Genomic DNA, 18,664 nt, shown 5'->3' with positions numbered 1-18,664 from the left:
CTGAGTGCTAGTCTTTTCCAGGGCTCACCACCACCGTAGGGCTGACGCATTGTGCAAAGGTGGAAGGAAGCCAAATCTGAAATCCGCACCCAAACAGCCACTCGGTGGAAAATCATTTTTAAGGGTCCCACTGCCCGCAGGGGTGAGGTGCTCTACACGGCCAAGTGTCCTCAGCACACAAATGACTCTGCTGACTGAGGCTGCCAGGAAGGGGTGGGGGAAGTCAACAGACTCACATGCATCATGGTGACCAGGTGACAGGGGTTGAGCAGGTAGATGACGGTCTTGGTGGCGAACTTAAAGCCCACCTCCACCCCGAAGGTCAGGCACAAGGCTACTAAGAGCAGATTCTTGCTCAGGCTCTCTTTGCCTTCCTCTGGCCGCTGGGTCACCTGCTCTGGCTGGCAGCCACGGCCACCCCTACCGTCCTCCTTCGTCTGCCTCAGGATGTGCCGCAGGGCCACCAGGATCTCCAACAGGGCCAGGGTCAGGACCACCACACTTTCCAGCAGCCGCTGCTGCCAAGAGAGGAAGGCAGCACAGTCGGGGCCCCCATTGCCCGCAAAGCTGGGGTCCACGCCCCCATAGAGCCAGTCCAGGAGACTTTGGTAGCTATACCGGGACATGATGCAAAGTGGCTCCCCACGACCACCGTGCAGGAAGCGAGCGAGATGGAACACAAGCCCCGAGGGTGGCCCGGGTGGTGGGACATATACGGAGGGCACACCCCCGCCCCCGCACCCCCCTCCGGACACCGGGGCAACTAGAGCAGGGGACGGGAAGCTACACGCGAGGCTCAGGGCCAAGTGCTGGCTCTAATTTGTCCCTACGGCTGCCTGGGGAGCCCCCCGCGCTTCTCCAGTGGCCACCAACGAGGCAGGGTGGAAACGAGCCGTTGGCCAATCTAAAAGGAAGGAGAGGAAAAAAAAAAAAAGGTCTCAAAGAGGCAATTGCATCGGGAATTACGAGGCGGGGAGGGGTAACTAGCGAGGGAAGAAAAGGGGAACAGGGGCAGTGGCGAAGCAAGCAGGGTTCGGGGGAAGTCGGAGGCCGGGAGGGTCAGGGCGAGGGTTGAGGGGACGCGGCAGGAGCGAACCGGGGGAGACGGCGAGGGAACACGCGGAGGCCAGGAGGGGAGCTGGCGGGGCCGGGCCGGCGGGGAGGGCGACGGGGCTGGCGGGGACGCCGGACTCCTCGTCTCACGCACTCGCCACAGGGGGATCGCTTACTCCTGCAACCGCGTGGCCGTCTCTGCCCCCAGCGAGCAACTTCGCCGCCGACAGGCCCCTCCGAGCCAATTTAGAGTCGTCCCGGTCCAGCCTCCCGCCCCCGGGTACACCCCCGAGCCCCCAGCTCCACCCCCCGGCCCCAGACGCCCGCCCTCCGGGCAGCACCTCCCCCAGCCCGCGGCCCGCCCGGGACCTGCCCCCCTCGCGCGGGCAGCGGCGGGAGGAAGCAGGGAGGGAGGGAGGAAAGGCGGGCGGGAGGCCGGGCCAGCCGGGGGCTGGGCTCCGGCCGGCCCCCTCCCTCCGCCCCGGCGCCGCAGCTTCCCGCGCGTCACGCCCGGCCCCAGGGACGGGTCGCCGCGGCCCGCGGGGCTCCACTCACCGGCAGTCGGCCCTCGGCCCCGACTGGGCGCCCGCTCGGCTCCCCGCGCCCCGGCGCTCGGCTCCCCCGGCGGCCGCCACGGCCGCCGCGCACGGCTCCTCCTCCCTGTCTTCCTCCCCCTGTAGCAGCCGCGCTCGCTTCCTCCTTCTTCCCCTCCCTCTCTCCTCCCCCTCGCCGCCGCCTCCCCGCTCCCGCCCGGCTCGGCCGCTCGCCGCCCCCCACTTCACGCCCTCGGCCACCCCGCCCGGCCGCCTCCCCTCTCCGGCCTCCCCCCGCCGCCGCTGGCACCCTTCACACCTCCCACTCTCCCTCTCGGCGCCTCGGCCTCCCCCGCCCTCCCCCGGGCTCAATCCCCGCCTCCTTCCCCTCCTCCCCGGCCTGCCTCGCGTTCTGCGCTCGCCCGGCCAGCACGCGTGCACCGCCACCCTTCCGCACCGCCGACTACGGAATTCGCTCCTCCGCGAAGCCATTTGGACCGACTCCGCCTCCTGCGCCCCGGTTCTCCAGGGCGCTTCCTTGGACACCGGGCACCTAGTAGGCGCTTAGCCGGCCCTCGCTGAGTTCTTGGGGGAATGGACGAGCCTGTCTAGTGATAAGCCGCTGGGCTTTGGGAGGTCCGCTGGGTGTGACCTACTCCTCGTCGCCTCTCCTTCAGACCTCCCTGAAATAGCAGACTCGGGCAGGGCCAGGACGGCGTCTTCTCCACCTTTGTAGCCACAGCCCTACTCTCCACTTCCGTCCTAGACAAGGCTTCTTTTCCTACTTTGCCCGGCCGTTCCCCCTCCTGCTCTGCTCCGATGTTTCTCCGTCTAACCACCGGCCACTCCCTCTCCAGGCTTTCCGTCTCCCCTTTCTCCTGCCACGCCTTCAAGCTCAATCGTACTCTAGCTGGAGGAAAAGATGGAGGAAAAGAAGCTTCCCCAGACCTCTTTCCGTCCTCCCGCCCTGCGACAGAGCAGCTGTTTCCAACCTGCGCTTGGCCGAGAGTCCTGCCACTTAAAGGCCCGCCAGGCTGTGGAGGGGCCCAAGAATTGGATAAGGGCTGCTGGCAGAAACAGGGTCCCATCTTCCCTGCTGCTTCTTATACCCATAGACTGGGATTTTCTTTTCTTTGGGCATGGAAACAGGAAAAAGACCTTTTCAGAATCCACTTTGTGTTGGTTTAATATCTACTGAAGACTCACAAAGAGGAAAATAGCCAGAAAAAAAAAAAACAAAAAAACAGGCACCTTGCCTGGGAAACACTTTCTGGTGTTGGCTGCCAGCCATTTTCCTGCCATCCTTTCCAAGTCTGGTTTTCTCCCACCTGGCCTCAGAGCCAGGAAGCTTTGCACAGACAGCATCCACCTTAGGGCCTGATGCTCTTGAAGTGCTAATTAATAAAGAACAACAACAAACAAGGATTGATTCAGCAGCTCACTCGTTCTCCGTCGGTGTTTTGTTAAATCCTCTGCACAGTAACATTAAGCATAAAACTGTGGCGTTCTGGTGATGACTGTAGCCTGAGACCTCAAGTTCCTGTCTTCAAGGAAGTAAGAAGGAGATGATAGCACTCAGTAAAAGCCTTCATTAATCCATGCAGAAATCTTCCCTCTTAGCTCAGTCAGTGAAGAATCTGCCTGCAAATGCAGGAGACCAGGTTGAATTCCTGGGACAGAAAGATGCCCTGGAAAAGGAAATGGCAACCCACTCCAGTATTCTTGCTTGGAGAATCCCAGGACAGCGGAGCCTGGCAGGTTACAGTCCTTGGGATTGCAAGAGTTGGACAGGATTTATCAACTAAACCACCAATCCATACGGAACTCTTTTGGGAGGTGGGCCTAGAGGGTCTTGTGTTTGCAAAATGACTGTGTTTAGTGCCAGGCCAGCTCCCTCGCCTGAGGCACAAATTCCTCTCTTTCAAAGGTAGAATAGCCTAGTGTTTTGACAACTCTGGGATACTAATAATAATTATGCCATTTACTTGCTGTGTCACCTTGGGCAACTTACCTCTCTTCAACTTCAGTTTCCCTCTCTCAACCAGTTATCAATGATCTATTATCTAATTCCTAGGATTATGCACATTTACATAAATTGAATTGTGTAGCCAGTGCATAAAAAGTGCTCAATAAATGCTATCCCTAATCCCCATGTAGTTCTGCATTCAGGCAGCAGCCCCCTACCCCCACCCGTGCAGACACACATTCAGTGCCCTCCCCCACATCTTGCATAAACAATCCTATCCCGCCTTCAAAGCCCATGTGAAATTGCACTTTCCCCAACCCCCAACACCCAGCTCCCAGAGCGCTCTCTCTCCTGTGAACTTGAACAGCAGTTATTGCCTGCACTATTCATTTTATTCTGAATCACTTACTGCCTTCCATTGTTCTCTCATTGTTAGTTCTGTCTCCCACACTCAGATCTTTGACAGCAGGAATGGGTCTTCATCTTTTCTAAACCCTCCTCAGTACCTAGCAGCGTGGCAAACATAGTAGGCACTCCGCAGACACTAGGAGAGTGTTGTCCCCATTACTGTTGTTGTTTTGTCTCTTTTGCCACCCCATGGACTATCGCCCGCCAGGCTCTCTGTCTATGGGATTTCCCAGCAAGAATATTGGAGTGGGTTGCCATTTCCTCCTCCAGGGGATCTTCCCGACCCAGAGATTGAATCCCCATCACCTGCGTTGGCAGTCAAGATGGATTCCTTACCACTGAGCCACGAAGGAAAGTCTGTTGTCCCCATAGATAAAAGGTAAACAATAATTGAGCTGAAACAGTGGGTCACATTTTGGAAACTCAAAAAACTTCAAACAAATGTCCTGATCATTTCCTTGCTGGGGCACAGCCCATTGGCTTCTTGTCTCTGAACAGTAAGAAAAGCAACCGAACTTGGATTTTAAAGTAGAACCTTGAAGTGCAGTGAAAAGGAAACCTGGACCTTGGGGAAAGTCATCTCTCTGTGCTTCCATGTACTCAGGTAAGATGAGGGGGAGTGGACTAGAATGGCTATTTTTTTAGCTTTATTTATTTTGGTTGCTCTGGGTCTTCATTGCTGCATGCGTATTTTCTCTAGTTGCAGTGATCGGGGGCTACTCTTCGTTGCAGGGCACAATCTTCACATTGTGGTGGCTTCTCTTGTCATGGAGGACAGGCACTCGGCACACGAGCCTCAGGAGCTGCAGCATTCGGGTTCTGTAATTGTGGCACACAGGCTTTAGTTGCTCCACAGCATGTGGAATCTTCCTGGACCAGGGATCAAACCCAATGTCCCCTGCACTGGCAGGCTGATTTCCATCCACTGTACCACCAGGGAAGTCCGAGAATGGTTTCTAAGATGCCTGCTGGCTCTAAGATTCTGTGATTCTAGGAACTCAGCCTCGCCACCTTTCATCCAAGTCATGCTTGATTCTTAAGGGAGAAACCTCATCTAACTGGCTTTGTGATCCTACCCACCTTTCTGCCTGTTGAGACAGTACCCTAAATTCTTTTTGTCCAAAGTACTTTTCCCAGCTATGAACTCAGCTGACCTGCTATGGAATGCAGAGTCAAATTATGATCTCTGTCATACCAACTAGCAGCTCAGAAAGGTGTGGTGACTTGCCTAAGATCACACAAGTTCATGGCAAAGTGAGGGCTAGCATTTGCGGTTCGACAGCACAGGCCCGAGCAAGCTTGCTCATTGGCTTGGCCCTCTGACCTTTTCTCCTCCTGTACTTCATATTCTTTGCATCCACTCCTGTCCTACTCACAATGTAACCTGAAAGTGAAATGCATGAATGAATGCCCACAAGCAAAAAAACAGTGCACAATCCCAATATTATACAAGTGTTATCAGTAAAAATAAATGGCATGTGTGTGGGGGAGAATGAAGAGAGAAGCCTTTGTCTTAATCTGACTATCTGCTTACTGCTTCTTCCTGCCCCACCCCCTGCCACATTCATTCAACACTAGCATTCATTCCACAAATATTTACTGGAACTCTTATTACAGTATTACCTATTGCATGGGAAAATTCTAGACTTGTGGGCAAGCTCTGCCTTCAAGGAGCTTAAAATCTAGCTAGGGAGACATGGCAAACAAATGGAAGGTTAGAGAACAATTCAGGAGGGAGGTATAAGTACAAACCAAGCAGGTAAGAGCTGCTGCCACCACAGAAAATCTTGCATATGTCAAGTGAGTTGCACAGTCAATGAGTCAGTAGTTCAACACCAGGCAGAACTCATCTGTGGGGAGAAAAGTCAGCATGGTAGTGAAGGGGAACAGAATCTGTCACCCCAAAATATGCCTTGTTGGCATAAGGATTATTTTAGGCCGATTATTTTTAAGAAACAGTAGACATAGGAGAACTTGTGCTTTTGTAAGAGATATTTACATTTGTAAGGGGAAACTGCCATTTGTAAGGGTGTCTCCCTCTCTGTACAAGGAAGAGAAAGATGACTCCAAATCTCTAGTAACACTTATCAATGGAGACGTGTGTGCGTGTTTAGTCTCTCAGTCATGTTCTATTCTTTGCGACCCTTTGGACTGTAGCCCACTGGGTTCCTCTGTCCATGGGATTTTTCAGGCAAGAATACTGGAGTGGGTTGTCATTTCCTCCTCCAGGGGATCTTCCAGATCCAGGGATCCAACCTGCATCTCCTGTGTCTCCTGCATTGCAGGCAGATTCTTTACCTGCTAAGCCATCGGAGAAGCCCCAATCAATGGAGAAGGCTACAAGTTAAATCTGCAGAACAATCTTATCCTTGTTTACTGTGGTTTTCCTGGTCATCTTGAATAACTGGCTCCCTCCACCCTCAGTATCATTTGTCTTTATAAGATGATAGTTAAGGTGGTAATTTATGCCATTTCAGGGAGTTACACAGTTTTCTGGGATCTCTCCCATTTACTGCCTACAAAACCAAGTTTCCCCAAAACTGAGTTTCCATGCTGAGTTTATGATTATCCTCTCTATCCAAAACTTTATTCCCTTTCTTGTCCTGCCCCTGTTCCCCTCAGGGTTGAGGAGTATCAAAGAAATGGGATTGAAACTGAGCGGGACCCTGTAAGGCCCTCCCCAGTACAAAAGCCCCTCTGCATGCTCCTTTCTTACTTGTAGAAAAAGTAGGTCTTTCTTTAATCTCCTAGGCCTTCCCTGAGTTCCAAAGAGCAGACTCAAGTAGTTACTAACAAGTTCCTGTGCCTAGCACACACTGAGGCCAAACAAACTGAAATGTCAGTGTTTGGAAAAGAGAAAGGTTTATTGCAGGGCCAAGCAAGGAGAACAGGTTGGCTAAGCTCCAAAACACCCCAGCTCCCTGATGATTTTGGGGGAGAAGTTTTATAGGCAAAATTTGGGGTGAGGGCTGTGGGGTTTGTGGCTTACTTCTGATTGGTTGGTGGTGAGGTAACAGGGTGATGCTCCAGGAATCTTGTACTCAACCTGAAGTTACTATCCTCCACAGGTTGGGGCCTTAGTTCTCACAGAAGAGTTCAAAAAATTCAGATATTGTTACATTTGTACTTTGAGGAGGAACCAAGACCTGTGCTATTGTTTCTTGACAGCTCCTCCTTTGTTCATTCTCTTGCTTCTCTATTTAGCAACTGTTTTAACCTGCCCTTTGGTACTCAGGGATGTTCTAGAGGCTGAAGCCTTTTTTCCAACAAACAAGAAAAGGTGAAATGAAAACAATTTGTACCCAGGAGGGCCTCAAAGTTTCAATGAGGAAATGCAGAAGCAAAGGGAAAGCAGTTAAACAAGAAGAGTAACGACAGTGTTGTAATGTCGCTCAGTCATGTCCAATTCTTTGCAACTCCATGGCCTATAGCTCATCAGTCTCCTCTGTCCATGGAATTTTCCAGGCAAGAATACTGGGATGAGTTGCTATTTCCTCCTCCAGGGGATCTTCCCAACCCAGGGATGGAACCCATGTCTCCAGCATCTCCTGCTGAAGGAGGAAACAAACAGAGCTGGACTCCATCTTAGGCCAGGCTGCGAACATTAGGCTACACACATGGTCACCCTCCCAATGGACTCTGAATTTTGTGCCTGGTGTCTATAGAAATGGCATACCAATGGGAAACCAGACCCCTGGATAAAAGAGCCTCAGGACTTGTACTTGGACTCTCTGTTGCCTAAAAGAATATGCTAATTATCTCTGTAACAGAACAAAGTTGTAAATTCCATTATGTTTATCGGGATATGACCACAGTCCTATTGATAAATGTCCACTGTTTATCTAGTCTTGTGACACATGAATCATGGGGTTAACTTTGATTGTATCTCTCTTTTACCTTGTCCAGACTAGTTTCAAGGAATTTGGGGAGGTGGGTTTGAGCAAGTACACTTAGGGTATATAAGGTTTTCACAAAAACTGGTCAGGGTCCTTGGCTAAGAGGAGACTCTGCCTTGGGCCCACCGGTGAAATAAACTGCACTCCACTATCTTCTTTGTCCTTCTGAGTGAGTTTGTTTCCTGGAACCCGTGGCTACAACACTGCAGTGGCAGGCGGGTTCTTTACCACTGCGCCACCTGGGAAGCCCATTAATGACAATAGTTCAGCAATAAAACAAAGTCCTAGTTTCTCCTCAAGGGATACCCGTAACAATCTGACATATATCTTTGAGTTTTTGCAGGAACTAAGACACATACCCCTACCCAGGTGAAGGGTAGTGACTACTTGCTGAACACAAGCATGTAGACCTCAGATTGGATGATTAAGATGCCAGAAACACCAGTCTGTTATCTCACCACCAACCAATCAGAAGAAAGTCATGCACACTGCAGCCCTCCCCTAAAATACTGCCTTTGAGGCAATCCTTCCCTTAAAAGCCCTTCCCTGAAAGCCTTAGGAAAGTTCAGGTCTTTTGAGCCTGAGCCGCCCTTTTGAGCATACTCCTTGCTTGTCACCTGCAGTAAAACCTGTACTGGCCTTCACCACGACCCGGTGTCAGTAAATTGGCTTTACTGTGTGGGGGGTGAGCAGACCCAAAGTTTGGTTCAGAAACATATATAGGAGGTATACATGTTATTAAACATCTGGGAGTTGGTGATGGACAGGGAGGCCTGGCATGCTGCAGTCCATGGGGTCACAAAAAGTTGGACACAACTGAGCGACTGAACTGAACTGAAACATCTGTTTGTTTTTCTCCTGTTAATCTGTCTTTTATCACAGGGGAGTCTCAGTGCAGAACCTAGAATGGTAGAGGGAACATTGTTTTTCCTTTCCTATAGCAGTTACTCTTGGGGGTCACTAACAGGAAAGGTGAAAGAAGTCTTCCAGAGTGCAGGCAGTGTTTGAATCTTGATCTGGGTGCTGTTATATGGGTGCACACATATGTGAACATTCGTAGACCCCACACTTGTGACTTTTGCACTTTACCACATACAAGTATACCTCAATTTTTAAAAACGTTCAGAGAAAAAACACCTAGAGCAGGAATTGCCAGGAACTTCTTCATGGAGAAAGTGGTAGTGTTTAACTGGAGATGTGAATGAATCTAGGCCAGTGGTCGAGCAGGACCTTGTGGGGCTCTCCAGGGTACAGAGGCCTTTCTGTGTCCCCTGTTTCTTGTTTGCAGGAATAAGGTTTCAGCTTCCTAGACCTTCTTGTTTACCAAAGGACAGATTCAAATATTTGCTACTCAGGGAAAGGAGGGAATGCAGAAATGAAAGAGGAACAATCAAGAAACTGCAGGGCAGGGTCCTGGTTCCTCCCCAAGGGATATACATAACAATATCTTTGAGCTCTTCTGCAGGAACTAAGGCCCCCACCCAGGTGGAGGATGGTAACTTGAGGCTGAGCACAAGATTTCCTGGAGCAGTACCCTGTTACCTCGCCACCAACCAGTCAGAAGAAAGTCACTTACTCTGCAGCTGTCATCCCAAATTTCGCCTATAAAAAACTTCTCCCCCAAAACCACTGAGGAGTTTGGCTCTTTTTTTTTTTTCTAAGTATGAGCCACCCATTATCCTTGCTAGGCCCTGCAATAAATTTTTCTCTGCTCCAAACCCCAATGTTTCATTTTGTTTGGCCTCACTGTGTGTTGGGCACATGAACTTGAGTTCAGTAATGGCTGTACTTTAGAATCAATTGAGCAGCTTTCTAAACATACTGATTCTTGGGGCCCACCCCAGACCAACACAGTCAGAAGCTCTGGAAGTAGGTCCTTAGTATGGGTTAGTGTTTTTATTTCTTTTTAAATCAGGGTTCAGACTACTATGGGTCTGGTCACTATAGCAAGAGTATCTAAAGCTGATCAAACACCAGCCTGCCAGGCTCCTCTGTCCATGAGATTTTCCAGGCAAGAATACTGGAGTGGGTTGCCATTTCCTCCTCCAGCAAATGGTATACAGTATCTCATGGACATGAGTTTGAGCAAACTTCGGGAGAGAGTGAAGGACAGGGAACCCTGGTGTGCTGCAGTCCATGGGATCACAAAGAGTCTGACACAATTAGTGACTGAACAACAACAGTCTCATTTAAGCCTCCTAATAGACAACCCTGAGAGACAGGTACTCTTGTTATGATCCTCATCTTACAGATGAGAAAATAGAGGCTCAGGTCATACTGCCTATAAGTGTCAAAGCTGAATTTCACCCTAGATCTGTTCACCCTAAAACCTGAACCAATAAACACTATTGCTTGGCAGCCAGTCATGTCCCTGGGAAAGCATAGGTAGATGCTCTTGATAGATGAGCTGGTTGTACATGAAGACATTGCTTTTTAAATGTTCTCTTTTTTTATTGAGAGTTAACTTACATATATTAATATGCACTATTAGTCTTAAGCACCATGAGTTTGACAAATGTATACACCCCTGTAATCACTAGTCAGATCTTGATACCTTGACCCCCAGTCAATCCCCACCCCCAGAGGCAACCATTGTTCTGATTTCTATCATCATAGGTTAGTTTTGCTTAAACTTGAATGCCATTTAAGTGGAATCATAAACATGTGCTTTATTGCATCTAGATTATTTTGCTTACCCTTCTGTCTGTGAGGTTCATCAGATCACTTCTTACGTCAAGAAATAAACACAAGGAGTATAGGAGATGCTAAACCAGTTGCAGTTGGGACCCACCAGGGCTCAGGGCTTTCATTGTCAAGCTGGGAACAGATGGAAATCAGAAGCCCTTCTCCATCTCTGTCACTGTAGTTCCCAGCCATGTTCCCATTGCTGATATTGACAGTGGGGCCCCTGTGTTTTATTTCTACCAAACTGTTCAAGACACATTAACCTCATACAATCTGGGAAGCAGCAGAAGCCAGCTTTCTGGTGTCGAAGGTATATGCTGCAATGAAATTGGCTTCTGGACTCCAGGAGCCCCAGGAAGAATTCTGGTCCTTCCAGTTTTGGAAAGATATCAAAGAACATAATTAACATCTGGTGGGAGGTGGGGAGGACATTTCTGATGCAACCCCATGTTAGGAAAGTTCAATAAAGTCCTTGTACTCCCTTCTATTCCCTGTCAGAACTGAGCCCAGAATGCCTATGGCTGATCCCTAAATAGCACAAATTGGACTCAACTACTCTCCCTTTCCTTCCTTCATCCTTCTACCCCAAGCTAATGCCAGCCTCTTATGTTCAGGTACTTAATTTTTGTAGGCAATTCCAAATTTCCAGATTTTCTAAGTCCATTACTATATGCTAGCTCTTCTCATGGTAGAAATGATACAGCTATTTTAAATGGGTTTGGTCACAAGGACACAGCTTTATTCTCCATTCAGGGTCTCCAGCATGAGGCAATAATAACTCCAACCTTCACAATGTGCAGAGCTCTTTCATCAGGGCTGTGAGAGGCAAAGAATCACAATCTTTCCGTTCTATTTCCTGACTTTATTTTAAGGGTTTCCTTTCTATAACCTTGAACTTTGATCTTTGGACTTTATTTGTAAGTCTCCTGGAGTCTCCAGACATCAAACTAATTTTTTCATATGGTTCCTGAGTATCTGATGGATTTTTTTGTTTCTTTGCTTTGTTGTTTGGCTCACTAACTTCTCACCTACTTGGATCCATCTAGCAGCAATTTTCACTTGCTCTCCACTGGATTGTTTGATAAGAAACCTGACTGACTAGTTGAGAAAAACACTATGTTCAGAGACAAAAACAATCCAGGTTCTAGCCTCGGGTGCTTGACTTGTTACCTAATCAACTTCAACCTTTGATTTCCTCATATTTGACAGAAAGGCACAAATTCCAGCCTCTCTTTATTTCACAAGTATATGTTCAGGACAAATAAGAATGTACAACTGAAGGGACTGGCAATCCAGTGCCTAAAACTCTATGCTTCCACTGCAGGGGACATGGGTTCAATTCATGGTCAGGGAACCAAGATCCCACATGACCCAAGGAGCAGCCTAAAAATAATAATAGTAATAAATTTTTAAAAAATAAATGTAAAAAAGAATATATACCCGAGGCTCTCTGCAGTCTCACTGATCTATAAATTCAAAAGATCATTACCATCATTAAATCTTAAATAATGGGAAATTCATGTTTTCACAAGGGAAGCCACTTAGAAGTACATATATCAGGTACACACCAAGAAAAGAAATAAAAACTTCAGGGACAGAACACATGAAAAATGTCTTTGCTTTGGGGTAAACTAACTGAACAGAACTGACATCATTAAACCTTTTATTTATCTCTAGATAGCCCAAGCCAAGTTGAAGAAAAATTTCAAATTAACAAATCACTCCTAAAGCTTCCAAATTTAAACTTTCCCTTAATTCCATTAATCAACTATCAGTGGAGAAATATTTTCTTGGTTTGTAGTCCTAAGTTACCACTTACTCTGTCATGAGAAATTCAATTTGGCGTTATTTGGCTGTTTAAATCACGAAGCAGTCAGGTGGTTGTCTTTTTTCCAGGGGTTCCAAGAACGGTCTGTGGTTAAATGTCACAGGCTCAGGCAGAGCCAAAAACTTGCTGTGGCATACTGGGCAGAACAGGGAACTCTTCAGGACTTGGGCTGCTCCATCTGCCCTTGACAATCTGGGAAAGCCTGACTGGGGGAAATGTCATATAGTTGAAAGCACAAGAGAGAAGCGGCAGCCAGGACACCTGGATTGAATCTAATTCACTTGGGGGCTCTGCTTTCTTTCTTGGAATTCAAAAGGATTTCAGTCGCTGACCTCTAAATTCCCTCCTACCTTTAATAGATCTTGAAAATAATCAGGAATATTGGTGGGAAAAAACAAATGTGGGCTGCAGTTTGGAATCCTGGCTGTCTAGCTCATTTGTCTCTGTACCATGATGCAGGCTTCCCAGGTGGCACTAGTGGTAGAGAACCCACCTGCCAAGGCAGGAGACACAAGAGACACAGGTTCGATCCCTGGGTCAGGAACATTCCATGGGATCGAAAAGAGTCAGACATGACTGAAGTGACTTAGCACACACACACTCATACCATGATGCAGTAATGAAGAAATTGCTCCAGTGAATAGAGATATAATCTGAGTCATTTCAGGCTAAACTAGTCCCAAGTGCATGAAGGATGGTACACTGAGCATTTTCTTGATTTCTACTGGCTGCATTTCCTCACACCGTTTATTATCCTTCTTTTTAATAAACATGTATTGAGGGCCACTCTGTGTGAGGTAGTATGTACAAACAAGCATTTTATAGCTAAAATTTCACAGACAATGTATATTTCAGGTATTAGAATGCATCAACACACCTCCCTTATTTTGCAGAAGTCGACTGGGTGTGCTCAGTCACTCAATCATGTCCGACTCTTTGCGAGCCCAAGAACTGCAGTCCACCAAGCTCCTCTGTCTATGGGATTCTCAATGCAAGAATATTGGAGTGGGTTGCCATTTCCTTCCCCAGGCTATCTTTCCAAAGCAGGGATCAAACACACATCTCCTGTGTCTCCTGCATTGCAGGAGGAATCTTTACCACTGAGCCATTGGAGAAGCCCTTAGAAGTCAACTAGTGCTAGAAATATTTAAGTCCCTGATGCTGAAATTAACATAAAATAAGTATCGACTTTATTTCATGAATCAATATTTGAATTATCAAGTAAACAAAGAAATCAGACTTGAAATGTGAGAGATATAGGCCAGTGATGAGCTTTTGCAACTCCAGGCAAGTGACTTAACCTCTCAGAGCCTTTTTCTTCATAGGTGTTATGCTATTCAAAGTATCCACCTTGCAGGGTGGTTGTGAGGATCAATGATGTAATATGTATGGAAAGTAGCTAGCACCCTGACTGGCAAGTAAGCCACTCAATAACTATTTGCTTTAGGGATTTTTCCCCCTTTTCAATTCCGGATATTCGTGTTTAATCCTAAAGCAGAAATCAAATCTATCCCAAGTGGGTCAAGTGAGCCGATTTTCTGTAGACTAGAATACCCTTTTACTTCTGTAGCCTCAGGTGAAACTGACATCCTGTCCCACCACAACATCGCAGGAGTGTTATTAGAAACCACATACTTTCCTGCAGGGGAGGAAGAAGAAAGGAAAGAAAGAAAACCAAGCATCTGGTACATGTGCAATTGATTTGGAGATGCGGGCAAGCTGGCAGTGTGTAGTTGCTCTTTTCCTGAAGTGCAGCACTGTCAGAAATCAATATGCTAAAAGCAGTTTTGGAAAGCTAGCTCAAGAATCCCTGGGGGATTCTGAGAGCTGTTGCTGCATCCATCCTAGCTCTGTGGAAGTCCCCTACCCTCACCTGGTACTCTGTAAGATAAGCAGTCAGGGCTCTCTTTCCTCCCTCCCTGTTGCAGAGAAGATAAAGCTATTCCGTCCCTTATGGGCAGACCCAAGAGCTTTGAATCATTGTTCTAGCAGTACAGTCAGATTGAGAATAGGAGATTGATTTCATTTGACCTGAAATTATTAAGGGATACTGATAATAACACCCCCTCTTGGAGCAGGTTAAACAGTGTCCAGGGCCAGGTGAATTTGCATCTCTTCTGAGAATTCTTGAGGGGAAACGTGGCAGGAGCAATCAACTTGCAAATTTATACTCAGATCTCAATCTACATCTGAGAATTATAACGTTATTGGTGATAATAAAAATAATAACAGCTTTCATTTATTGAGCAGTTATGTGCTAAATTATCTCAACCCTGTGGGGAAACCAAGGCTCTGAAAGAGAGAGGATAAGTAATTGGCTTAAGGTTCCACTGGTAATAAGGCGGAAATAAGAAGGGCAAATTTCCAAACCAGGTCTGTCTAAATGCAGATCCTGACCAGCTACACTCCACACCACCCTGCCTCTTGCCCAGAGTTTTATAGGACTAGTGGCTTATTCCTGCAAAATGACCGTCTATGTTTGGAGGACTCATTTGTGGACAAGAGCACAGTCTCTACTGTTTGGAACTGGGACGTCGAGAAGCAAAGGAGCCACATAGGGTTTGAACCCAGGACCTCAGCCTCATGATCACAATACTTTAATCTTCTGAACACTTGGTTCTACCTCCTGTCATTAAAGATGGGTAAGCTTTTTACTTGCTGCTTCAAATCAGGATGTGATTTAGCTGTTTCAAGGACTCATTTGGCATAGCTGACATCTGCTTTCAAAACACTTGGGGATTGAATATCTTCAGAGCAATTCCTTCTTGGATAGGGTTCTCCAGATATTGATGGGTTTGTTTCTAAGGAAACAGAGACAGAAAGAACAAAGGAATAAGAGACAGGAGTCCCCGCTTTGCCCTTGGATTGGCCCCTAGCATGCTAATCGCTCATGCACACCAGGGGTTCCAAAAATGAATGTTTTATAATCAGATTTTTAGTTTATCTCCATGCATCCCAGCCTCTTTCCAGAGCATCCCCCATTTGGCGCTACCTTTTGTGGCAGAATCTTAACTTCAGGGCCACCCCCTGCTCCTTCCCTCCATCTCTTTTCTTCATCAACCCTCCACCTCTTCTTTCATCCAGATTTTATCTCCAGATGCACTCCTTAGGTAAGCGCATCTTACCTTAGGTAAGGTATCCTTAGGTAAGGGATATTCAGCAGGCCATGCACATGACCCGTACAACTCATGATATACTATTAGTCCACAGCACAATTATGGATTCTATTCCTTTCCACATTTGACATTTCCTTTATTCTGGCTTAGAAACTTGCAGGAACCATATGTAGAGCAAGGTACAATTCATCATTAAGGCAAGTGAATAATAAGATGCAGTGACTGCATAAGCCTCAGCTGGAAGCTTTCTGTTTTCCCCTTTGGAATGGGACATCTCTGACCTGGCATTTTCTGGTTCTTCAGAGGTGTGTAGAGCACAATGTTATGTGTTTTTAATGCTTTTATATTTATTTATTTTTGCCTGTGCTGGGTCTTTGTTGCCGCACTCAGGTTTTCTCTAGCTGCAGGGAGCAGGGGCTACTCTCTAGTTGTGGTGAGCAGGCTTCTCATTGTGGGAGCTTCTCTTGTTGCAGAGCATGGGCTTTAGGGCACGCAGGTTTCAATAGTTGCAGCTCCCAGGCTCTAGAGCACTGGCTCAACAGCTGTGGCACATGGGCTTAGTTGCTCCACGGCACTTGGGATCTTCCAGGATCTGGGATCAAACCTGTGTCTCCTCCATTAGCAGGAGGATTCTTTACCACTGAGCCACCAGGGAAGCCCAAATGTTATATGAACTTACTCATGTGAATGAAGAGTGAAGGGATCCACTAAAGAAAAATCTAATTGGACTTTAAAATGCAAATACAGTACAGTGTAGTGCCTACAGTTAATTATAGTTAATACACAGTACCTTTATTGTGTACTTGAACATTTGCTAAAAGGGTAGATCGTATGTTGCATTATCTTCCCCAAAATAAATAGATCAAGAAGGTAGGAGGAAGCTTTTGGAAGTGATGGATATGTTTATGGCATTGATTGTGGTGATGATTTCACAAGTATATACCTATCTCCAAACCCATGAAGTTACACACATTAAATAGGTACAGTTTTTTGTATGTCAATCAAAGCACAATAAAGTTGCTTTAAAAAAAAAAGCAAATGTAACTGGGGAGAGGGTACTGGGGCTTTCTCTGTATCATTTCTTACAACTGCATGCAAATCTACAATTATCTCAATAAAGTGCAAATAAAAGAAGCTCTTCATAGGATTTAGTCAGGAGTTCCTAAGAGAAAGAGACTCATGGACAATTGGATTCAAAGACTTCTGTTTCCTTCAAAGGTCAAAGGAGCTCCGATTCTGAGTGCAGAAACCATGACTTTATTAACACTCAATTGATTAAAGGTGAAAGAATCAAAACAAAGCCAAAAAATACAGAGAGAAGAATGAGATTATTTCTCATGGTGTTGTTTATTCTCTTTTTTTGACCTTCAATGTGATGTTTTCTCACTACGATAACTGAAGCAGCCACATCATCTGATTAGGATGGTCAGGTCAACCCTAAACAGGAGAGATCTCCCCAAATGGTGATTCTTAAAAAAAAAAGGGGGAGGTGTGGATTTATCAGCCTTCTAGGGCCATTTGTATCCTCTCCCAGCCCTATTGGCCTCTCTCTCTTTTTTCATCCCCATCACATCATCCAAAAATTGGATTTCGTCCTATTTTCTATAGAAGACAGACCAGGCTTGCCTGGAAAGAACACATCCCTGGAGAGATTAGGCTCTGACTAATTCTCATTTCTAGCATCTAAAGGCAGAGGATTAGATTACAAAATAAATAACATAATACTGTGCTCCAACTGCACTGTACACAAGCTCCCTAATATATGGCATTTTTAATGGCAACTGGCCAAGATGGTTCTTAGAAACGGATGGTCAGTACTATATTGGTCAAAAGGCCCTACACACCTAGGAAGAGGACAAGAGAAATAACTTAGATTTAAAGCAGAAAAATGACTTCTGGATTTTCTTCCTGTTCTGATGTAAACATTCAAAGTCATACACTTCACATTAAAGTCTGTACAAGCTGCGTAGACAGGAGGGGACAGAAATACTATTTTGTTTTAGCCAGCACCTGAGGCTAAAGGTTCCGGTAACTACCATTAAGCAGGACAAGCCTGGGTTTTCACTTCCTATTCCTCCTGATGCCCCTCCAAGTTCTTTCACTGCTCCTCCCTTCTTTTTTTTTTTTTAACAAATATTTATTTTTATATTATTTAATTGGCTGCACTGGGTTTTAGTTGTGACACACAGGATCTTCAACCTTTGTTGCAGCATGCAGGATCCAGTTCCCCAACCGGGGATGGAACCCAGACCCCCTGCAGTGGGAGCAGAGTCTTAGTCGCTGGACCACCAGGGAAGTCCCACTCCCTTCTTTTATCTTCTGTCTCTTCCTAACCTTATCTCTTTCTGTTGTTCCTTTTCCCCTGGCCCAGAAAATCACACTTCCTTTCAAAAGTGTTAGTCGCTCAGTCGTGCCCAACTCTTTGTGACCCCATGGACTGCAGCTCACCAGGCTTGTCTGTCCATGAAATTTTCCAGGCACGGATACTGGAGTGGGTTGCCATTTCCTTCTCCAGGGGATGTTCCTGACCCAGGGATTGAACCTGGATCTCCTGCACTACAGACAGATTCTTTACCGACTGAGCTATAGGGTGAAGCCCTAAAGGAAGCCCTTCCTTTCAAACTCAGCCTAAAAATGTTCAAATAGTGCCACCTGACCTGGAAACTCGGCAGGTATCATCATCAAGCTCTCATCTTTGTCCCCTCGTGCTCTACATCGGCTTCCATTTGTGGGGTGAGACCTCCCAGCTACCCCTAGCCCATGGAGTAACTCATCTGAATCTGGCTATGTTGTGGTTAATGGAAGGAAGATGGGGGAAAAATGGCACATCTGTGTTTAGGGGACTTCCTTGGCTATTTTCCAACCCTACAGAAAAGCACCGGCTTCCCTGGTGACTCAGTGTTAAAGAATCCGCCTACAATGCAGGAGATGTGGGCTTGATCCCTGGGTTGGTAAGATCCCCTGGAGAAGGGAATGGCTACTCACTCCAGTATTTTTGCCTGGAGAATCCCATGGACAGAGGAGCTGGGCAGGCTACAGTCCATGGGGTTGCAAAGAGTCGGACAAGACTGAAGCGACTGACCACACAGGCACAGAGAAGCACAGTTGCAATAGGGTGACTCTGCCATTTCCCTGCTTCCCACCTTCCTCATGTCCATATGCCAGAATTCTTACCTATC

The 18,664-nt window shown here is 46.9% G+C and overlaps 1 protein-coding gene and 1 long non-coding RNA gene across 15 annotated transcripts in view; one reads left to right on the top strand and one right to left on the bottom strand.

Annotated features, from left to right (window-relative positions):
• The window catches only part of TMEM164 (transmembrane protein 164), a 171,361-nt gene extending 169,671 nt beyond the window's left edge, over window positions 1-1,690 (bottom strand). For 7 of the 14 annotated variants that reach the window (XM_061137173.1, XM_061137186.1, XM_061137187.1 and 4 more), the window contains exons 1-2: window positions 1,609-1,679; window positions 237-904 (exon numbers count right to left, since the gene is read on the bottom strand). In XM_061137173.1, coding sequence (XP_060993156.1) covers window positions 237-626 — 390 coding nt within the window. In that variant the 5' untranslated portion in view covers window positions 627-904; window positions 1,609-1,679. Of the gene's footprint in view, window positions 1-236; window positions 905-1,207; window positions 1,334-1,608 lie in introns of those variants that run through there. The other 7 variants (XM_061137175.1, XM_061137174.1, XM_061137191.1 and 4 more) reach the window with 7 other exon arrangements.
• A 358-nt stretch (window positions 1,691-2,048) lies between these two features.
• LOC133052357 (uncharacterized) overlaps window positions 2,049-18,664 on the top strand; it is a 37,805-nt gene continuing 21,189 nt past the window's right edge. The window contains exons 1-2 of the long non-coding RNA XR_009692031.1: window positions 2,049-4,339; window positions 4,433-4,564. This is a non-coding gene — a long non-coding RNA (uncharacterized LOC133052357). The remainder of the gene's footprint in view (window positions 4,340-4,432; window positions 4,565-18,664) is intronic.

The sequence above is a fragment of the Dama dama genome, chromosome X (assembly GCF_033118175.1).
Source record: "Dama dama isolate Ldn47 chromosome X, ASM3311817v1, whole genome shotgun sequence".
Taxonomy (NCBI): Eukaryota; Metazoa; Chordata; class Mammalia; order Artiodactyla; family Cervidae; genus Dama; species Dama dama.
Note: the sequence above shows the minus strand (reverse complement) of the source record. Positions and strands in the feature narration are given on the sequence as shown.